At 33.0% G+C, this 20,380-nt stretch overlaps 1 protein-coding gene across 1 annotated transcript; it reads left to right on the top strand.

Moving 5' to 3' along the window:
• Positions 1 to 9,342: 9,342 nt before the first annotated feature.
• Positions 9,343 to 11,516, top strand: LOC133176901 (potassium voltage-gated channel subfamily A member 1-like). The gene is made up of 2 exons (XM_061311959.1): positions 9,343 to 10,757; positions 11,368 to 11,516. Exons 1-2 carry the CDS (start codon positions 9,431 to 9,433, stop codon positions 11,514 to 11,516), a joined length of 1,476 nt encoding a protein of 491 aa, XP_061167943.1. The 5' UTR covers positions 9,343 to 9,430.
• Positions 11,517 to 20,380: the final 8,864 nt, after the last annotated feature.

Here is a 20,380-nt window from a genome sequence, read left to right as displayed (position 1 = left end):
AGTTAAGTGAGATATTGGACCTGTCGATGACATATTGGACCGATATGACGTTTTATCACACTGTAGACGGGATCAGCTGTATCTAATCAATTATCGCAAACATGAAAGCCAGCGCAAGATGTGTCAAAATAAAGCAAAAGACACATTGCCTGTAAATGTATAGTATAATTATACAGAAAAAGTAAGTTCTTGTTTCCGTGCAAGAAATATTGTAGGAGGTCTGTGTGTTGATATGGATTTTATAAACTATAACTGTTCCCTTGGGACCTTTTTCAAGAATAGAAAGACATGCATCTTCTGAATCAGAAAATATGTAACTCACGTCCTATTTGTTACTGGATATCATACTTTTAGACAGACCATTCAACATGTCACCGATCATACACGCGCTTGTTCATCCGTTTATCTTTGTTATTCAAGAGCTTCGCGTGCACGAAAGTCATTAATTGAGGAATCACTTGACACAAATTCACTCAAAGGAATAAAGAAAAAGGAGTTCATTTCCCTCTTCTCTCGTTTCATGAATCAGTGGTTTTGCTAGTCTGTGTAAAATGTTACATGATAAACCTGTAATTTGAATAAATGATGTAGTGTCCATCGCTATTTTAATCAATTTCAAAGTGCAGCAAATGTGTCGTGCTTTTTTATTATTTCAGTAAGCGTCTGAGACTGTATAATTTTTGTTGATTAGAATTTGTAATTAAGCAGGAAAAATATATTTCCGTGGGTTTCCAACAATAAAGGAATGAAAGATAAACATGTACGCATGAACTCAGCCTTCGACATCTTATGTAGAATTTTTCAGTAATATTGAGGATTGATATACAAAAGAGCAGATTTTACAAAATACAAAATTGAAATTTTCAGTCAAAGTACGTATACAAGGCTCTTAAGTTCCATGGGGTGCCTCCCCCAATTATTTTTTCTGTAAATACTTTACCTTAGAAAACAAGGCTTTTGTTCCCGTCACTTAAGAAAACAAAGTAATTTACGGTTGTGTCCCTTCAAATACAATAAAACCTCGTTAACACGAGTTCGATTGGTTCCGAGAAAACCTTCGTGATATCCGATCGAGGATTCGAGATATCGAGGTTAAAAAATGTACATTTGGAAAATGTTTCTTTGAAATGTCCACGGTATTCGAGATAACTTTATTCGAGATACCTAAGTTTGTAACTATGATGCCCTTTTTTTCTTGTCAACAATTTATGTTATGTCTCCCCCTCCCCCCCCCCCCCAAGAAAAATGAAACATTTTCCTACTGGCCTGAGTTAGGGCGGTCAAGAAGTTTAGCAATCACATTTTTTGGACTTTATCTGAACACGCAACCGGTAGCGAATCTGTCAATCTACTTAAAAGAATTGAAATATGCTATCCTGACCAAGGTTTTCTAAGCTAAATTCCCTCTCCTCAAGAACAATGACCTTTAAAACTCTGTCCCTAATTTAATGTCTCTTCACCCTCTTCTATACATTTTCAATCAATATCTATCCAATTATAAGAGGAAAACGTCTGTTCTTAGCATCTAACTTCCCTACTTTAACACGCTTTTTTCTCAATTGATTAAGCAAGGTGGTACCCATTTAACTACTCGAGCTTCTGTGCCCTATAAAATATTAACTTTTTCGCCAATCACTCAAGGAAACATGTTCTGACTTTCTCTCTTTACGATATGTTAAAGCGAAGAACAGACTCTCATTCATGAATAATGATTTTTCATTTCGATTGTAATTGTGAGTACATAAAGCTTTCTATATATCGAATTAAACTATGAAGGAAACTCTTTTGTAGGAACTGTCTCATCGACAATTCACATTATTATTTGTTCCAGAAAAAATTCGTGGTCAAGGGATGATTTCATTACATTTTATTTCAAGTGCATGTAGAAACTGCTACCCACATTCCCCAAATGGCTCCCCTACATCCAAATAGTTCTTAATTAATGACTTTTCATTTAAGTGTACCAGGGATTGCTACTGAAACATACTTGAAGTTCACATTTCAAAGTCTTTCTTCAAGAAAAACGATAAAACCCATATTAACTACTTATTCTTCCTCAAATGTACAAACATATGCGGCCATTATTTGTGAACGAATGCCTACTTTCTGGACACCATTGTCGTAAACCCACGACTGGAATCTTTTCGTTCCACTATTTTTCACCCGGTGCTGGAGAGAGGAACGAAACAGAGACCGTGGATTTCCGACGATGCATGAAAAGTTAATTAATGTATTTTTCTAAATTTAAGTTCATTTAATTGAGACCTTAAGAATTTGCAGATATTTAAGCAGTTCGTCTATTCATGTATGCACCTTCTTGACTTATCGTTTCATGATGTCATAACGTACATTATACATGTAAGATATCATGAAATATATTTTGATTCCAAGTCTTCCCTTGTTTCATTGAAAAAATAAGAAAGTTGTAGCCATTTTAACTTTAATACATCATATACGTGTATTTCAGCTCCATTTGTTTGCGTGCTTTTTCAACACTTTATAGTACCTCATAATGATATAATTTTCATTATGAGGCACTATATATATATCTATATTTTAAATTTTACGGAATTCGTTATGAAACGAAATTTTTGTTGTAACAGCACATCAGAACTAAGAACAAAGCAGCTAAATCTTGGTTCTTCCATCTATTAAGGCAGGTAAACACGGTAGGATCAGTACTACAATACCTGTACTATAATACAAAATCTCCTCGTGTGTACACTGTTAATACAGTGTATCATAAGATTTTTCGAATCTTTTAAAATTGTATTAAGAATAGAGCAATGTTATATTTCTACAAATCGTGGCTGACCTTTTATCCCAACCAATCAGATGACTGTTTATACGACAGGGTAATGTATTATCCTATTTTTATTTATAATACCTATTACTTTGATTAAAAAAATGCTAGTAAACAACTTAGATATACACAGTATCTACCATTACAAATTAAAGTATATCATAAGATGGCATTAACTTCTTTCTTTTATTTAAGCGACTCAGATCAATGCGAATTTTACTATTATGCATAGTAGAGAAATATAAAGAAATAAATAGATTACCAAAAAGAGTAGTACAGACTGTTGAAATTGTTCTTGTGAGAAATTGAAACAGCACATTTGTTTACGTTTATTTAAAATCTTGTATAAGCGTGTAAACAGGAAAGTACTTCTATAATATTTGTATTTATAATAGAAATCTTACTGTGTATAGAGGCCCTTACCCCTCCCTTGTTCTGAAAGCTTAATGATGACGAAAAAAATAACATTATTAGAAAACGTAAATTTTCACTGGTTGATGATAGGTCACCTGAATCACTCAGGTGACCTACTGCTGTTATCGTCTGTCGTCGTGCGTCGTGGGTAAACATTTGAACATTTTCAGCTTCTGCTCTGGAACTTCTGAACGAATTTCAGCCAATTTTAGCATACAGCATCTATGGGTAAAGGAGAACAAAAATTGTGAATTTTATGATCCTTGCCCCCCTGGGGTCTGAGGTATGAGACTAAACCATCAAAGTTAATACAATCTTTAAAAATCTACTTCTTTTCTTCTGGACATCAAAGAGTCAAATTGTTAGCATGATTGTAATAAACATCGAGCCCTCTACCAAAATTATGAAATTCATGGGATCAGGGGTTCTGGTGTTAGGTTGGCCTCTATTGATCATATAGTAAAAATGTATTATTTCTCTGAAAATCTTTTTCTCTGCTCCTGGGTATTAAGCAGATAAATTATGTGCATGGTTATGATGAGCAAGGGCGCCTCTTTCAAAATTGTGAAATCCATGGCCCCTGGGTCAGGGGTTTTGGTGTTAGGATGGGGATGATATATTAATCATATAGTGAAAGGCATATTGATTTCTTTTAAAAACTTCGTCTCTGTCCCGGGGTTTTTAGCAGACAAACTAATTGCATGGTTCTGATGAGCAAGGACACCTCTTCCAAAATTATGAATATCTTGGCCCCTGGGTCAGGGGTTTTGGTGTTAGGGCGCCCTAACAAAAATTTCTATAGATAACTATAGTAAATACTATGATACTTTGATTTGCTATGAAACTTCACTTTAGAACTGTTTTCGAGATTCTGATTCTTAAAATCTTTTAAATTCAATACCAATGAGTTAAATTTGGAAATAATATGTGAATACACCAGTAATATATTTCCATTTAATGTCAAAAATGTGTAAGTATGAATTGAAGAACATAAATATAACAATCTGAAAACCATCTAGTAAAAACACTTTGATTAAGGACATTGGCAAGTCAAGGTTTTCCGGAGAAAAAAAGGTTTAATACATGGTTTTTTTTTCACTTATGAAATAGTGATTGAGAGTGACCTCCCGTGTAGAATTCTCTAAGCGATGAAAACCAATAAAGCGTGTTTACAGAGGTAAACAAAAGCACACGTACTAATACTTCCTTCAATGGGTAGAATTATCTATATAGCAAGAAAGCAAAGTAGTAATGGATTTGTTTAACATTGTATTCAGGGGACAAAGAGCCAACAGGTCGTCATTTACCATAGTTATGCTCAGTATGCTGGGAAGGGCAAAGATGTGACATATGCTGAAAGGTAGACCGACTGAGATTAGTTCCTAGGTTGTATGAAGGAAGCAGCATTTAGTAACTACGAATAAAAATTGAAATAAATCCATGCCAATAGTTTTATGACAATGTATTTCTATCAATTCAGTCAATAACATGATAGAATCAATCAACCAGTCTGACTCTCTTGACCATTATTATAGCTGTTAAGGGAAGTAACTCAAAAATAAAGATCGGTGCTGGTATGTCCTTGTCTTGTTTATATATATACATTTTCAGTCAAAATATCTAGAAATCATAGGAAATGAAGATACAATAATATATATAATACAAAAGCTATATGAAATAAGTGGGTTTTGGAGAAATATTATGGTGAAAAATTATGTAGGTCCCTTTTATTAACATTTTACATAGGAAATGCATTGAGAATTCCAAAAACACTGATTTGACAAATTCTAAAAATGAAGGTTGGCTTGGTAGGTTAAACAATCTAGAATATAGCCTGTTTAGCACAATTAAACCTACTCAAGAGTTCTTGGAAAACTCTATACGATAACCAGGAACCTTGCCAATGTAAATAGTTTTGTTTACTATTGCAAAAACTTATAGTATTTTTTGTTAGAGCGGGCTCTATTGATCAAAGAGTGAAAATGCATTGATTCTTTGGAAATCTTTTTCTCTGCTCCTTGGTTTAAAGCAGATAAATTAAGTGCATGGTTATGATGAGCAAGAATATTTCCAAAATTATGAATTTCATGGCCTCTGGGTATTTAGGAAACTAATTGCATTGTTGTGATGAGCAGGGAAACTTTTTTTTAAATTTTGAATTTCATGGCCCCTGGGTCAATGTTTTTGGTGTAAGGGTGGGGCTCTGTTGATGGTAGAGTGAAATGAATATCAAATTATTTCAAAAACTTCTCGGGTCCTGGGTATTAAGCAGACAAATTAGTTTCATGGCTATGGTAACAAAGGCTATCTCCTCCAAAATTGTGAAATTCATAGCCCCTGGGTCGGGGGTGTTGGTGGTAGGGTGGAACTCTATTGATCATATAGTGAAAATGCTTTTTTTTTCTTTGAAAATATTATTCTCTGCTCCTGTGTATTTAGTAAAGGTACTAGGTGCATGGATTAAATGAACAAGAGTGCCTCTTCCAGAATTGTGAAATTCATGGCCCCAGGATCAGGGGTCCTGGTGCTAGGGTGGGGCTCTATGGAATATTTAGTGAAAAAGCATTTATTTCTTTGAAAATCTTCTCTGCTCTTGGGTATTAATTTAAGCAGATAAACTAAGTCTATGATTTCTGAATGGCAAGGATGCCTCTTCCAAAATTGGAAATTCGTGGTCCCAGGAGGGGTTTTGGTTTTGGGGCGGGGCTCTAGGTTTTTAACAGATAAACAAAGTGCATGGTTATAATAAGCTATGGTGCCTCTTCCAAATTGTGAAACATGCCGTGGGACAGGGGTTCTGATGTTAGGGCGTGGCTCTATTGATCATTAAGTAAAAATGTTTAAATTCTTCGAAAATCCTTTTCTCTCCCCATGTATACTTAGCAGACAGAGTAAGTGAATAGTTATAATGGTCCCTTTTTCAAAATTGTGAAATTTTCGGCCCCTATATTAGAGTTTTTGGTGTTAGGGTGGAGCTCTTTTGTTTATATCATAAAAATGTATTAATTCTTTGAAGAGCTTCTTAATATTCTTTGCTTCTAGGCAACTTTGAGGAAACAGAGTACATGTACAAAGTTGTAATTAGTGAGGGTGTTTGGGTTTTTTTTTTAACCAATTTGTGAATTTTCGGACCATGGGGTCACGTGTTTTGGTGCTGGACAGGTCTCTTTTCATTTTTTAAGTAAATTTGTATGCTACTGAGAGAAGTTATTCTCTGCTATTCACATATAATTATTAATCACTTAAATGTAATTGATAGGTCACTTGAATAAAAGAATTGCACAATAATTTTTTTATGTACATGTATATTACAAAAAGTACTGCCATAGTTTTCAATAGAAAGCTAGATAGACTTGTAAATAATGAATAAATAAATAGAAGAAATAAATACATTATATTTGTACATTAAATGTTCTTCAACGACCAAGAGAGGCCAATCTGAAAGAGAATGTGATGAGTTTACTGTATGAACTCAAGCATTATTTAATTTGTATATAGTCTGCATGATAGTGACAAATAGGATATTGTTACCACTTCTAATGAATACTAAACTACATGTAACTATTTTGTTTATCCTTGATCATCTTATTTCTCTTGCTGTTGGGTAACATAGCTTCTATCAGTTTATCTTTATCTTTACTTCTATGTATCCTTTACAGTGTTATACTCAGTGACCATTAAGGCCCATGGGCTCTTGTTTTGGAATGTCGTCGATCGCATAACAGCATCTAGCCGTACCGACTTATTGAATTATTTGTTGGCAAGACCGTGTGCTGTCATACGACCACCAACATCCAAATATAATTCAAAGCTAATTTCAAGTTTCAAAGCTTCTTATTCAAACAACATGAAAATTTTAGGTACATGTACATTTGAACTATAAAGTTAAATCTTTTTTTTCGCAATCTTTCATGAACATGCGACCAAATTCACATTCCTGCTGCACATTGACCTAGTAAGATCCCTCTCCTTCAGTATTTACTGAGGACGATTTTGGGCCCAAAAAGTACAGGAGAAGAATGGAAGACTTTGTTGGGAGAACATATAAATGAGAAAATTTTTTATCTCAATTGTCTCAGAATATGGCATTGCTATTATAGCCTGTACCCGCGTTTTTCAAAGTGAGAGAGTTATATGAGAATGTAACAGGGTTTGCGAGGGCTGGGAGAGGCGGCAAAACCTCCGCACCACACAGTTTCTTTGTGGATTTAAACAAAAATACGATAAGTAGTGATGGCTTCGCACTTCTTACAGTTTTTTTTTTAAGCCAAAGCTTCTTCATATTATTTCTGAAATATATATATATATATATATATATATATATATATATATATATATATATATATATATATATATATATATATATATATATATATATATATATATATATTCGACTCGACAATGACAGACATTTCGATAAAGAGAGTAAAAGTAAAAAGTTCATTCCATCTTTCAAAGATTGTAAATATTAATTTTGATTAATAGTGCAAGTAATTGTAATCGTAGTGTATTGATTAATATTTAATGTTCTAAATTGGTTCAAACAAAATAAACCGTTTGTTATAATAATCGCTTTATCATTCCAATCTTTTTCGTGGAGATAGATTTCAGTTCTAGTGTATCGAGATAATTCCCCTGTTGTCGAAATGATGCCCTGATAGTAAAGCAAAATATTGATTTATCTGATTTTCAATGATTTATTAAATGAATCACTACCCCCCTTTTTCCCATGAATTTAGCATACAAGCTTTAACTATTTACATTTAGGATTTCTTGTACATTAGACTGATTATAAATCAATTCTTTTTATGACACATTTACATGTGCTTTAACTGTTTGAATGATTGAATTAAAAAATATGATCAATTTATTTATTCATAATTCTGCAGAATTTAAATGTTCACTCTGCAGAATTTATATGGATACTCTGCAGAATTACGTCTCTCTCTCTCTCTCTCTCTCTCTCTCTCTCTCTCTCTCTCATAGTATTATATTATACACATTGCATACAACGTATATAGTTACAATTACTTCAAAGTTTCCTATGTGTTATAATAGAGTACTGTTATTTTTACTCGGCGCGAAAGAAAAATCGGGCATTCGGTAAAAACGAACTTAATACAGTCTCCTTATAAACTGATCAAATATTTACTTATTGATTTTACGGCGAGTCATTCATGTCCTTCATAAATTGTGTATTATCCCACCTTCACCGTGTTCTGTGATACTAGTAACTATTGTGTATGAGTGTTAGCCACGTATATCCTTACACAAGCCGCTACGCTTGGTCTATCACAAGCTCTTCTACTCCTTCCTGATTAAATATTGATAAACTATTGATAACCAGGTCATGGCATTGCCTTTAGATCGAAATGCCATAAAGTTGTTAAACTGCAGTTACTTAGTTTTCGTGTAGGACCCACCTGATATCTTTTTCTTGATGAAGTGCATGTACCGGAGAGGCGACCTCCAGTGTCTATCTTCTCTACCCTTTGGCCTATAGATCAGTTCATTTAACACCGATGAATAGAAAAAAGTCCTTCAAGCATTGTTACCTAATTTTCTTTTTATACGAGTGTTTTACCTAGGGATCGACGTTCCGAAATTTACAGCGGATTTATTTTAGAATCGGTACAGCACAGAAGAGTGCTTATCGGACAGCTAATCGATCGGTATAGTCAGCGATTCACTTGCTTCTGTCAAAGGACGCTTATAGTCCTCCTAGACAAGTTCTTGGAGTTAACGGAGTGGGAAATTCTTGCTGTTGCATCATTTGAGTGAAGACTTTTCTTAATCACAAATTTAATGGATATTGAGTGAATGGGAAAATTAAATGTATGCTGGATGTCAATTTATTAAAGATGCTCAGTACGAAATATTCACGTGAAGGTAATTTTGTTAAAAGCAAACGACTGAATGATTTTTGATTTGAAAAGTGCTTTAATGATTTTTTTTTTCACTAAATGAAATTCAGTGGTATTATTCTACATAACCATTCATACGATCTTGCTAGCCGGTCTCTAATGATAAGTCTTAAACTCCGCTAAACCATATACTTGGCAAACCATAACCAAAAATCAATTATTTGATGATGTGAGTAAAATATTCAAAACGCTTAGTAATTCGAGAATGAACCTATAACAGTAATGCCGACTCACTAATTTTTCACTAAGTGTATTTTCTGCATGGAAAAGCAGAGAGCAAGTTACAAAAATGGCGGTAGTATCTATTATGAACAATCAGTCTCGGTACAGGAGACCTGTAAGTCGCCCAGACCGCCTGAACGAAAACGACGGGGAATTGTGGCTCTTCCAGTCACCTGATTCCAGCAGGAAATTTCGAGACAGCGATGGATCTGACAATGAGTTGGCCTTAGAAGATTTGGTGACATGCTGTGTGGACGGGTCCTCTCCCCATAGCTGTTCATTGCAAACTTGTGAAAGGGTTACTATCAACGTCAGTGGGCAGTATTATGAAATATGGGCCTCCATTCTTAATAAACACCCGACAACTCTATTAGGAAATCCTCGGAAACGGATACGATTTTTCGACAAGGATAGAGGTGAATATTTCTTTGATCGTCATAGACCTACGTTTGAATCTATCTTCAACTATTATCAATATGGCGGAAAAATTCGACGCCCGGAGCCAGTACCCGATGATATTTTTCTCAGGGAGTTAGATTTTTACCAAATAGAAAAGGAAAAAATCGAGATATACAAAAAGGAGGAAGGTTATGTGTCTGAAAAAATGGAATTGCCAGAAAATCCTTGTAAACGCAAGATTTGGTTGCTAATGGAATATCCTGAGACGTCATTTGCTGCCTACGTCATCGCCATCGTTTCCGTTGTTGTGACCGTGCTTTCAATTATTCTATTCTGTGTGGAAACTGTGCCGTCATTATCAAGTCACGACTGCATTGACGGGAAACCTAATTTCGCCGATCCTTACTTTATACTGGAGACGATTTGCACAGCATGGTTTACCTACGAAGTATTTATTCGCCTTTTCTCGTGCCCGAATAAAATCAAATATTTTAAAGATTTCCAAAACTTAGTAGACATTACAGCTGTTATCCCCTACTATGTCACGCTGTCAAACCTTCTCTCCCCAAGTGGTTGTGACAGCGATTCAGCGGGAACTTCCCTTGCCTTTTTAAGAGTGATCAGATTGGTTCGAATCTTCAAACTGACAAAACATTCTGCGGGTTTACAAGTTTTGATATTAACCTTCAAAGCTAGTATCGAAGGCCTTTTATTATTTTTGGTGGCCATTGTCGTGTGTATTTTGCTATTCTCCAGTGCTATCTACTTTGCGGAGCAAAGTCACCCCGAGTCACAAATTACTTCTATTCCGGATGCCTTTTGGTGGGCTGTGATCACAATGACAACGGTGGGATATGGGGATAAATATCCTGTAGGAATTCTGGGAAAGATCATAGGATGTATTGCTGCCTTGACCGGGGTTTTGACTCTGGCGATACCAGTGCCGATTATCACAGAAAACTTCAACAAGTTTTATGCCCACAAAACAGGACGAGGTAAATTCTGATTTTATTTTCTTCATAAAGTATAATAATTATAAATATTTTTTGAAAATGAATGTTAAACTTCATTAAATTTGTTCTCATTTAGGAGAGCAATACAAAGGCTTACTTTATCAGTTCATGTTAAGAGCCAAGGCATTACCCTCGAACTTATGATGCCCACACTATCTGGGATACAATAATTCTAACGACTTGTTTTTTTTTCAGAACTTTCTATTCATTTTTGTTAAAAAATTTCTTTCACACATGTAGTTGTAGAAGAACACTTTTACACTTAATTTTCACTCACGTAATTATATTGGTCCATTACAGTATCGAATTGATGTCATTCTTCATAATACGTTAATATACTTATTGTCAATAACAGCGGCCTAACGAGGTCCCTACTGGCGATATTTGGTTAAACTTACCCGCCCCTTGATAATTATATTGAGGTAGGTCGAGATCTATCATCATCATTAACATTTTGATTCTGCTCCATATTTGATTACGATAGCTATTGAGGAGTTTGTAGGATGGTTATTTCTATTAGATGACCATTATTTTAAACAAAAATCCATCAGTTAGATGGATATGATTGGACGAGTTATAATATTTGTGACAGCTTGGGAATTTGATTTTGACAACACCATAGTCGTGATCTTTATCCGGCTGATTAACATGCCAAATTCAGACCACTTGGTTGCCAAATATGAAAAGCTTAATTCAGACTCTGTCGAAAACTTTCAGGAGAAACCAAAAAAGAATCGATAGATTTTAATTAATATCAAGGTTTAGTTGTTATTGATATAGTTTAGATATTTTCTAAAACAGATTTGGAATCATTTTTCAAATCTTAAGGGAGATAGTTTCACTCAACATGAGCTATTTATGTTAGCTAAGAAAAAGTACAGATTTTGGTGGTTCACCTTTTTACTTAATCCCGAACTGTGTGAAAGTTTAATTGTACAACAAGATACCCCACCGATATTTATTGTTTTAGGATGAGCCTTATAAAATCGTATGTACAGAGGTGTGATTTTACAGTGTTATAATTGTAGGCGGAGTGATTTTCTTTCTTTTTCTCTTGAAATATTTTACTCCTGTTGATTTTACCCAGTTAAATCTTCCTTAAAATAGTTCATAATATTTGAGAATGTATTTTTATTCTTTAATCATTCATTTTGAGTGTTGCGAAAATCACTATCACTGTTTGAAGTTATACAATTTTGCTTGAGTTTGCAGTGAGATAGATTAAGGAATGACTTTTCCACGCTCTTACATTGCAGATAGTACTCTGTAGATTTCTTGAGTATCAAAAGTTGATTTTTACATATGTAAAAATTACTCTCTGATTTGTTTTACCTAGGGCGTATACATACAGCTGTTTGAGAATGATTTCACCGCACTCTGCCTGTGTAGAACAATTTTCACATCACAACGAAATCTGCTACATTGTGTTGATTATTTGAATTATCGGTTTGTAACTATTACAACTCTCTCTGTGTGTCTTTCTGAAAATTTTGTAATTTCAAAGTATTCGCCTTGTATATTTTGTCAACAAAGATCACATAAGATTACAACTGTACATCAGAACAACTAAAAAAAAAAAGAGAGAGAGTTTAATTAAAAGAAAAGAGATAAACTGTTTTTCGACACATTGTTCTTGGAATACTTTGAAATCTATTTTATAATAAATCTTTGGTCTGTTTCACAAAGCGATATTACGACAACCAAAAAAGTGCAGCATACACAGGTAAAACGGCGACCTTTGTTTAACGTACGAGTCAGACGTAAATTACACATTTTCACGAGAAAAAAAAAAACACTGGAAAAATGTATGTTTACTATAAATCACAAGCAACACACATGTTGAACTTTAATTCTTGAACATTTCTTTTTAGTTTATGTCTTATGTATGAATAAATCCCAACTTGTTTAAAATGTGAAATTTGACAATCGGCAAATGACGAATTTTAAAAATCCTATAAACTTTCATATTTTCAACATATGTTGCTCGTGCAGTATGGTTGTATATGTACATGTATATGGTGCAGTTTTATTTGTGTATACTTCAAAGTGAGAGAAAAGTTCAAATAAAAATATGTGTTAAAAATATTCAAGCAATTGTGTTTTAAGGGGAAAAAAAACCAAAATGCAGAATTGAACGCAGTAGGCAATCACAGTTTTGTCGTAATAAGCTTTTTAAAACAAACCATCTTTGTTTTAGTTCATCTTTCTTATGTATGTTTTTCTATCTGATATACAGACTGTACGTTAATTTTCTTTTTTGACACGTAAAAACTGAGCTGTCACCGTGTTTGCCAAAAATTTCTTCTTGCACATACACTGTATCTCGCAATCAATAAACAACGATTTTTTAATGTTTCTTTACTTCCACTGATGCAGATATATATAACTAATTAATTGAACCCGTTTTTTTTCTTTCCATCTTCAGTTCGAGGATGAAATGAATGAGTAAATTGTAAGTATTCGCACTCACTCCACCTTTGTCTTGAATTGGAAGAAATTGTGAAGACCAAAATTACAAAAAACAAAAACTTTCGAGTGCATAATTTTTAAGAGTCTGGATTTATAGTGAAATCAAGTGTAAAACCATCATAACGTGTTCCTTAAGTGTTGTTTTATTGAATTCAATAATCTTCTAGTAAAGGAGATGAAACAGTTTTATTTGCCTCGCAAAGCTGGATGTTGGTTCATCTTCCTTCCAGCTATTGATTTTCACGAATAATTCAATGTTTCTCTGGATTTTGGCAATTGCAAAGTGATATTATTGCAATCTGTAAAAAACGAATTACTGTGGAAGAATATTACGTGAATTTTTATGACCAAGAGCATCTATCTCCGCGTCTAACAACAACAGTAATATTGAAGACTTGAATTATATATTTACTGCAATTTACGTACGCCTTATCTTGTGTTGATCGCTGAAAGCGACACAAAGTGGCAACACGGTGAAATAGGGAAAGTGTTTTCTCTAAACCCCTGTAACCTTTTAACGAGGGCATTTATGTTTCCTGACTCCTGATGCCCTTTCATTTTTTCACTTCTTGTTGACAAAAGTTTTCGAAATTTAATCATGTTTTAGTACACTTTGGCTCAAGACTTGAAGCCTTTGCGTTTTGTAGGATTGTGAACATATTATAACGAAGAGCTGTCATGTATAAATAATGAAAACTTTAAAACATGACATACGAGATAAGATACGGTATACATGTAGTCATATAGTTTTCAGTTAATTAATTACAAAAAAATCAGATGTCGAAATAATTTTTTTCAAAATACGTCACTGATCATGGATCAGTATTGCAGTTCGTCATTTATTATGTCAACTTTAATAAATGATGGATTCTTAATATAGATAATGTGAATTAATATTAAATTATGATCAGGATGAAACAAATAATCAAACAGTGGAATTTACTATTATTTCAGATGATTTTAGGTAGATATGAGTCAAATATTATAAAGTTTTTTTTATTTAAAGAAGAATAAGATTTCAAAAGAATTTCTAGAAAAATCAAAGCTGTATTTTTCTTAACTGTAGAATTTTTTAGTAGTGCACTTTCAATAACTGTCAAAGTTTTAACTTTCCTTTCAGTGAACATTTTGTAAAGCATACAGCTGAATTACAAAGGATCTCTTATCGATTGTGTATATTATGTTTCCGGATTATTTAAACTAATATGTAATTCTATCATCCCTTGTCCAATTACATGTTCAATATAGATTATTACTTATATCTATCAATTTATCTGATCTTTAAAGTTAAATGTTCTGGAATGCTACTTCATGTCACGATCAAGTAAAAAGAAACAATATCTTATCTCGTTTGTCATAATAGATATTTGTTTCATAATGTGTTTATAACTGTGATAAAATGTATGTTCATGTCATCTTGCTCAATTTAGAGGGTCTTAATAATTCTCCTTCACTGTGAACTGTTCATGTAAATATTTGTATAGATTTTCCCTAAAAGAGGCGCGTGAGTTTATAATTTGTTTGTTATTTGTAATTGTAAACAAAATGTGCAAACATTCATTGATGTTCTTATTCTGCAATATTTTTAATGTTTCACTTTCTTCAACTGTATTTTTAAATCATTTGTTTGAATACATTAGCCTTCTTTCATCATGAAAAAATGCTAAGCATAGAATCCTAGGCCTAGAATTAATTGTATTACAAGGAACAATTGAACTGTATTCTTATCATCTGAAATTCATACAATGGTCCAAACGACTCCTGTATTTAGGAACAAAGTAAAAACATTTCTATCAGCAAATGTGTTAAGTGAATAGACAGTAAAATTGGAACATGGATTAGAATCCTAGCACACCAAATGAGGGGAAAAAAACGTCAATAATAACGGACTATATAGTGCCTTAATTCATTCAGTAATCAAATTCAGCTGTCATAGTGAATTTGTTTGATCTAAGAATAATTTAATCATCTGACGGTTAAAAACTTCACAGAGGCCTGTGTTAGCTCATAGAATTAAGTGTCATGGGAAAATTCAGTTCTAATAGGGAATATCCTATGCATCTGAGTCTGTGTTTAAACTGGAAGCAGATCGATATGTTATTGTAGGAATACTGGTGCTGGCGATTATTTGCTATCTCCTATAAGTTAAAAAAAACAAACTATATCCTCAAATTATAAGTAACTTCCAAAATGTGAAAAAAAATATAATATTCCATGCAAAGCTCAAAACATGAGTTGGTTTCTATAAGCCCTCAAAATCTTATATTTATGTTTCAAAAAAAAAAATAATTTTCTTTTATTGAATACATTTCTTTAGATCGCAAAATACTAAATCGTGACCCAAAGTCATTGGATTTGCTAGACTAGTTACTTAATAATGCAATTATTCTATAAGAGAAGAAAGTGTAAGAAGCCCTTTCTAACGTATAGTCGTCATTCAAGCTATTTTTGAGCGGAGGACGATGCTATTAATCCCTTGTCGATGTCAGTTTTCTGAAAAAATACATTCTTTTCTGACCTCGACATCCTCTCCAGACGATCTAAAACCGTTAAAACCATTAGGAGTGTCTAGCAATTACATTTATACAAGGAGTTTTCGTGTAGTTTTAGCCAATGAAGAACAGAATACTAACTTCATCTAACATTTGGTACCTTTGGGGATGTCTTTTCTTAGTATTTTTAAAGAAATTTCTGTTTGCACGGATGAAAATTGTTTTTTTGATTTATAAATACATAGCTATTTTAAAAGAAAATCAATATTGATTTTATTATTATTATTATTATTATTATTATTACATGTATATACATACTTTATGTAAAGGTATCAACTAAAAGGGAGAAAATGAAATTCTTTCAGTTTTATTGTCAGTAGGACCACCTTCTGTTACAGGGTTAAGATAAAGAATTCAATAGTTTGATACCTCCTATTTCACTATCCAAGTAAATATAAAAAGATGTGCATTTTAATCAATATTTACACAAAGCGCTGTTGCAATACATGTGTTTTATTGAATAACATGGTAACAGGTTGTGATAAGAAAAGCGCATCACGAGTAAGGATCGATTATAAAAGAAAACAAGAAGTCAAAGGTATTTTTATTATGCTGCACTTTTCTTTTTCAAAAATGATCAGCTCCCTTTTCATATTTAATACTTTTGTTCTCAAAGCTTATAATAAAATGTAATAACTCTTGCAATGATATGCTGTTCCTGCATTTTTAAAGTTCTATCAAAGGAATTTTGCTCCCCAGAACCTTAACCTTTCATTTGTAAGATTAAAGCCATGATAATTTTAAAAACTGCGAAAGTCTATACACAAAGAAAAACCTGCTCAAGACATAAGACAAAAAATCGTTGTTGGTATCTCTGAAAGAAAAAAAAATGAACATGGAATTGAAAGATTACAAGCGGGAAATTCATTATGTTTAAACAATGGATTCGCATCTCTCCAAAGTATGTCCTGTTCAATATTTGATTACTTGAGTAACCGCTTCATTGCTTTTTGTGTATGAACTGTCAGGAATCGATAGTGTAAGAACTTCACATATAAATGCATCGCTAAGGATATGTTGAAGATTTTCCAAAATTGTACAATTAAATAGCATAAACATGTTGACGATGTTTAATGGATTTTTCAGTATATTATATTGTATGGCCAATTGTCATACAGAATTATAATTTAATTTTGATCGTTATCAAAAATTAACTGTACATTCGTAATTCAACAAAAATGACAAATATGCAGTATTTTTCTATTTATGATCGGGAACAAGAGTTGTTTGCTAAGTATTTTAAATCCTTTTTTTTAAGGATGTCTGGATTATTTTCTATCTCGCCTAATTTGGGTGTTATATATGCAAGAGGATAACTCGCACGTGTTTTACATACATACACGTATTATCATATAAGCCTTACTTTTCAAGGATACCCTACAAAGAATTTTAAAATAAATTTATTTTCGACCTAGATAGTTTATTCCATGGTAAATTTTAGGAGGGAATATCGATATAACTTATTTAAGTAGTAGTGTATTGTTCATGTTAAAAAAGTAAAATCCAGCTAATGATACATGTATAATAAATTAGATTTTATAATTAACAAAATAATTATATTAGGAGTATGTAGATTTCCAAAACGTATGTTTTTTAACAGGTTTTATTAAGTTATCTTCCACAGAAATAAATGTGTTATTATTCCATATAGACCTCTCTGTCACTGTTTTTATGGATACCATTTTTATTGGTAGTTTTTCATAACACATGTCATAGTTACATTGCTAAACGTTTTGAAACTCAGATTTCACTTTTAGTAACTTTACTACTCAAAGGATGTTCAGACTTTTCCTCCTAAACATCGCGAAATTCAAAACCTTACTTGATACAAATGACATTCATTTTTAATTCAGATTGTCATTTTTTTTCTTTTCATTTTGTATTGCATGATATCTCTGTCATATATAAAAAAAAGAGAGATTTCATTTTTGGAAATATGTGATTTAATCTTTCTTATACATGTAACAATCTTTTAATATTTACGATTTGAAACACCTTGTTATATGAGTTTTTAGGAATCACTACACCTGTGTTAGCGATAAATTATGTATATACTAAAAAGTGAGTGTTATCTAAGGTCAAGGAGAAGGAGTCGATGTATAAAAATTACAAAATGTTTGCGGTGATTTTATTTCATGCAATATTACTGTGTTAGATTGTTTTTTGCTAACAATGTTAACTTTAAATGTTATTTATATGGTTGTTAGAGATTTCTTGCACCTTTTCTATGCAGTCTTCCCGAATATGGAAAGAATAAATTATCACAAAACTGTCTTTCAGCATTGATTTTTTTGGGGTTTTATTTTTCTCTTTTTTAATCTTTAAGATTTAACGAAGAGTTAGAACAAACAGAGAAGCGTTACAAAGTAGATACATTAGTAGGGTTAAATCAAACTACTACATCATATAAAAGAACATTGTATTAAAAAAAAGACGCCTCTTTCTAAGAAAAGTTAATTAAGGTCTGCCGTATTCACGGAAGACCTGATAGTGATTCTACTGTTTCTTCTTCTTCTTATTTTTCTGACCATCTAATTTTGTGCACGCGATTTCTCGAAGACTACTGGATGGATTTTAATGAAATTTGCTGGAACAATGTGTTATAATCTGGAGTTATTTTATCCGGGAGATTTTGTGAAAAATCGCTTCTGGTGCCAAGTTACGGACCATTTTCTGAATTTAAAAAGACATTTTGTCCGCGGATAATCTCAAGAACGGTAAAAGATATCAATGTGAAACTTTCAGGGATTATAGATCGTGAAAAATGCTAGTCGGGACGTGACTTTTCGTTCGTCGTCGGTACTTCCGGTTGTTACTGGAAGCAAATTTAAAAAGTCGAATTTTCTAACTTTATTGTTTTTCAATATTTTTCTTTGATATTAGTAGGGTTAATAGAAGCATTTCCAAAAAGGCTTAATATATAATTTGTTTAAAAATTGATAAATCTCAACTCTAGATATTTGCATTTTAAAATTTGAAGCGGGTCCAAAATGGCGGCTTCGTTAACTCCGACGAGCAAGTCGGCACCCGGAGCTCCTCGGATGGTTCGTTCCTCGCACACTAACCTCGGACGTCAATGGTGTTCTAACATGTTGCTGATACAGTCATGTGATCTTATTTGAAATTCCTCCAAATGTTATACCTTTGAAGTCTGAGTTACTTTGAAGCACACCCAACACTATGTTTTGCTTTCAAAGACTACTTACATGATGTTGTAATCAAAACCAAAATACAAGGAAGAATTAGACAAGAGAAAAAAAAAATGTTTGAAGAACTTTATGCAGAGTAAAATATGAAATGAGTTACAAGGCAGTTTCCGGCGGAGAAATGTAATCGATTTGATGCATATTTCTCCACCAATCACTTCCGAGGTTTGTATGGAGCGTAGCGGTGTCAGTCGAGGATTGTCGATTGGCAGGTCGGAGTTTACGGAGACAGCCGAGTGTCTTGTTGAACGAAACTACCATAAGGATCAATGAAAAATGAAGGAATTTTTGGATCTGACAGATTTTGAAATGGATAATCTGTCTTTGAAAACAGAAATATTCTGACCTCCAAATGCAATAAAATGAGTAATTTGTACGGTACATACAATAATTTATATGACAATGGAGACAATTCAGTAGAACATACATTTCAAAGAAAAGGCGCGAAGATTTACTCGTGACTTTTGGTGCAAAATAATGTATCGTGACTCTTCTTTTATAGTAGAAAAATGGTCTGATGCAGAAGTGCAGAAAAAGATTACACGGACACGTTTGTATGAAATACAGGTATATGGAATTGCATGGAATAAAAAGTTGAATACACAAAGAATAAAGGAAGTAAACAGTATCACCAGTTCATCAGTAATAGATTATTTGTTATTGTTTAAACTCAAGTAACGAATTGCGATGTGAATCGGCTTGCACAAAGTTTATATAGCTAGCTCTCATTCTATAATTCCGCACTATATTAAAAAAAACCCCAAATATTTTTAACCTCCCTGACGCTCGTTACTTCAGGCAATGATAGAAAGTAAACATCGATGACGGCTGGTAAAATTGCGCTGGTGTAGTGGTTTCCATATTGAATTTTCACGAAGGCGATCTGGGTTTAATCCCGAATTTGTTTGGTTAAATTTACGTTTTCATCTTTATAAATGATGGTGAGTGTTTTTTTCTTTTTTTTTTTTTTTTGATTTCTAGATTGGCGAAGGGACCTTTTCATGCGTCGTCGTTAGTTCCGGTCGCTACCGAAAGCGAATTTGAAAAATCTATTGTTTCAACTTCAATATTTTTCTGTAATATTTGTAGGGTTAAGAGAGCCTCTTTTCAAAATACTAAATATATAATTTGTTTTCACATTGATAAATTCAGGCTCTAGATATTCGTCATTTTCACTTTGAAGCGGGAGGTGAAATGGCGTAATCGTTAGCGCGTTGGATTTTCACGCTGACGACCAGGATTAAATCTCTGATCTCTGAGTGTCTGATTTTTTTTTTTTTCATTTTTTCAGCTTGAATTTACGCTTTTATTTTCAAAACGGACGGAAGACCTCTCATTGCTCGCAATGAGTTTTTAGTTCGAAGTATAATTGCAAAGA

The sequence above is a fragment of the Saccostrea echinata genome, unplaced genomic scaffold (assembly GCF_033153115.1).
Source record: "Saccostrea echinata isolate AGI-Se365-2 ecotype Australia unplaced genomic scaffold, CSIRO_AGI_Sech_v1 ptg000084l, whole genome shotgun sequence".
NCBI lineage: Eukaryota > Metazoa > Mollusca > Bivalvia > Ostreida > Ostreidae > Saccostrea > Saccostrea echinata.
This window is presented reverse-complemented; position numbering and strand designations above follow the sequence as displayed.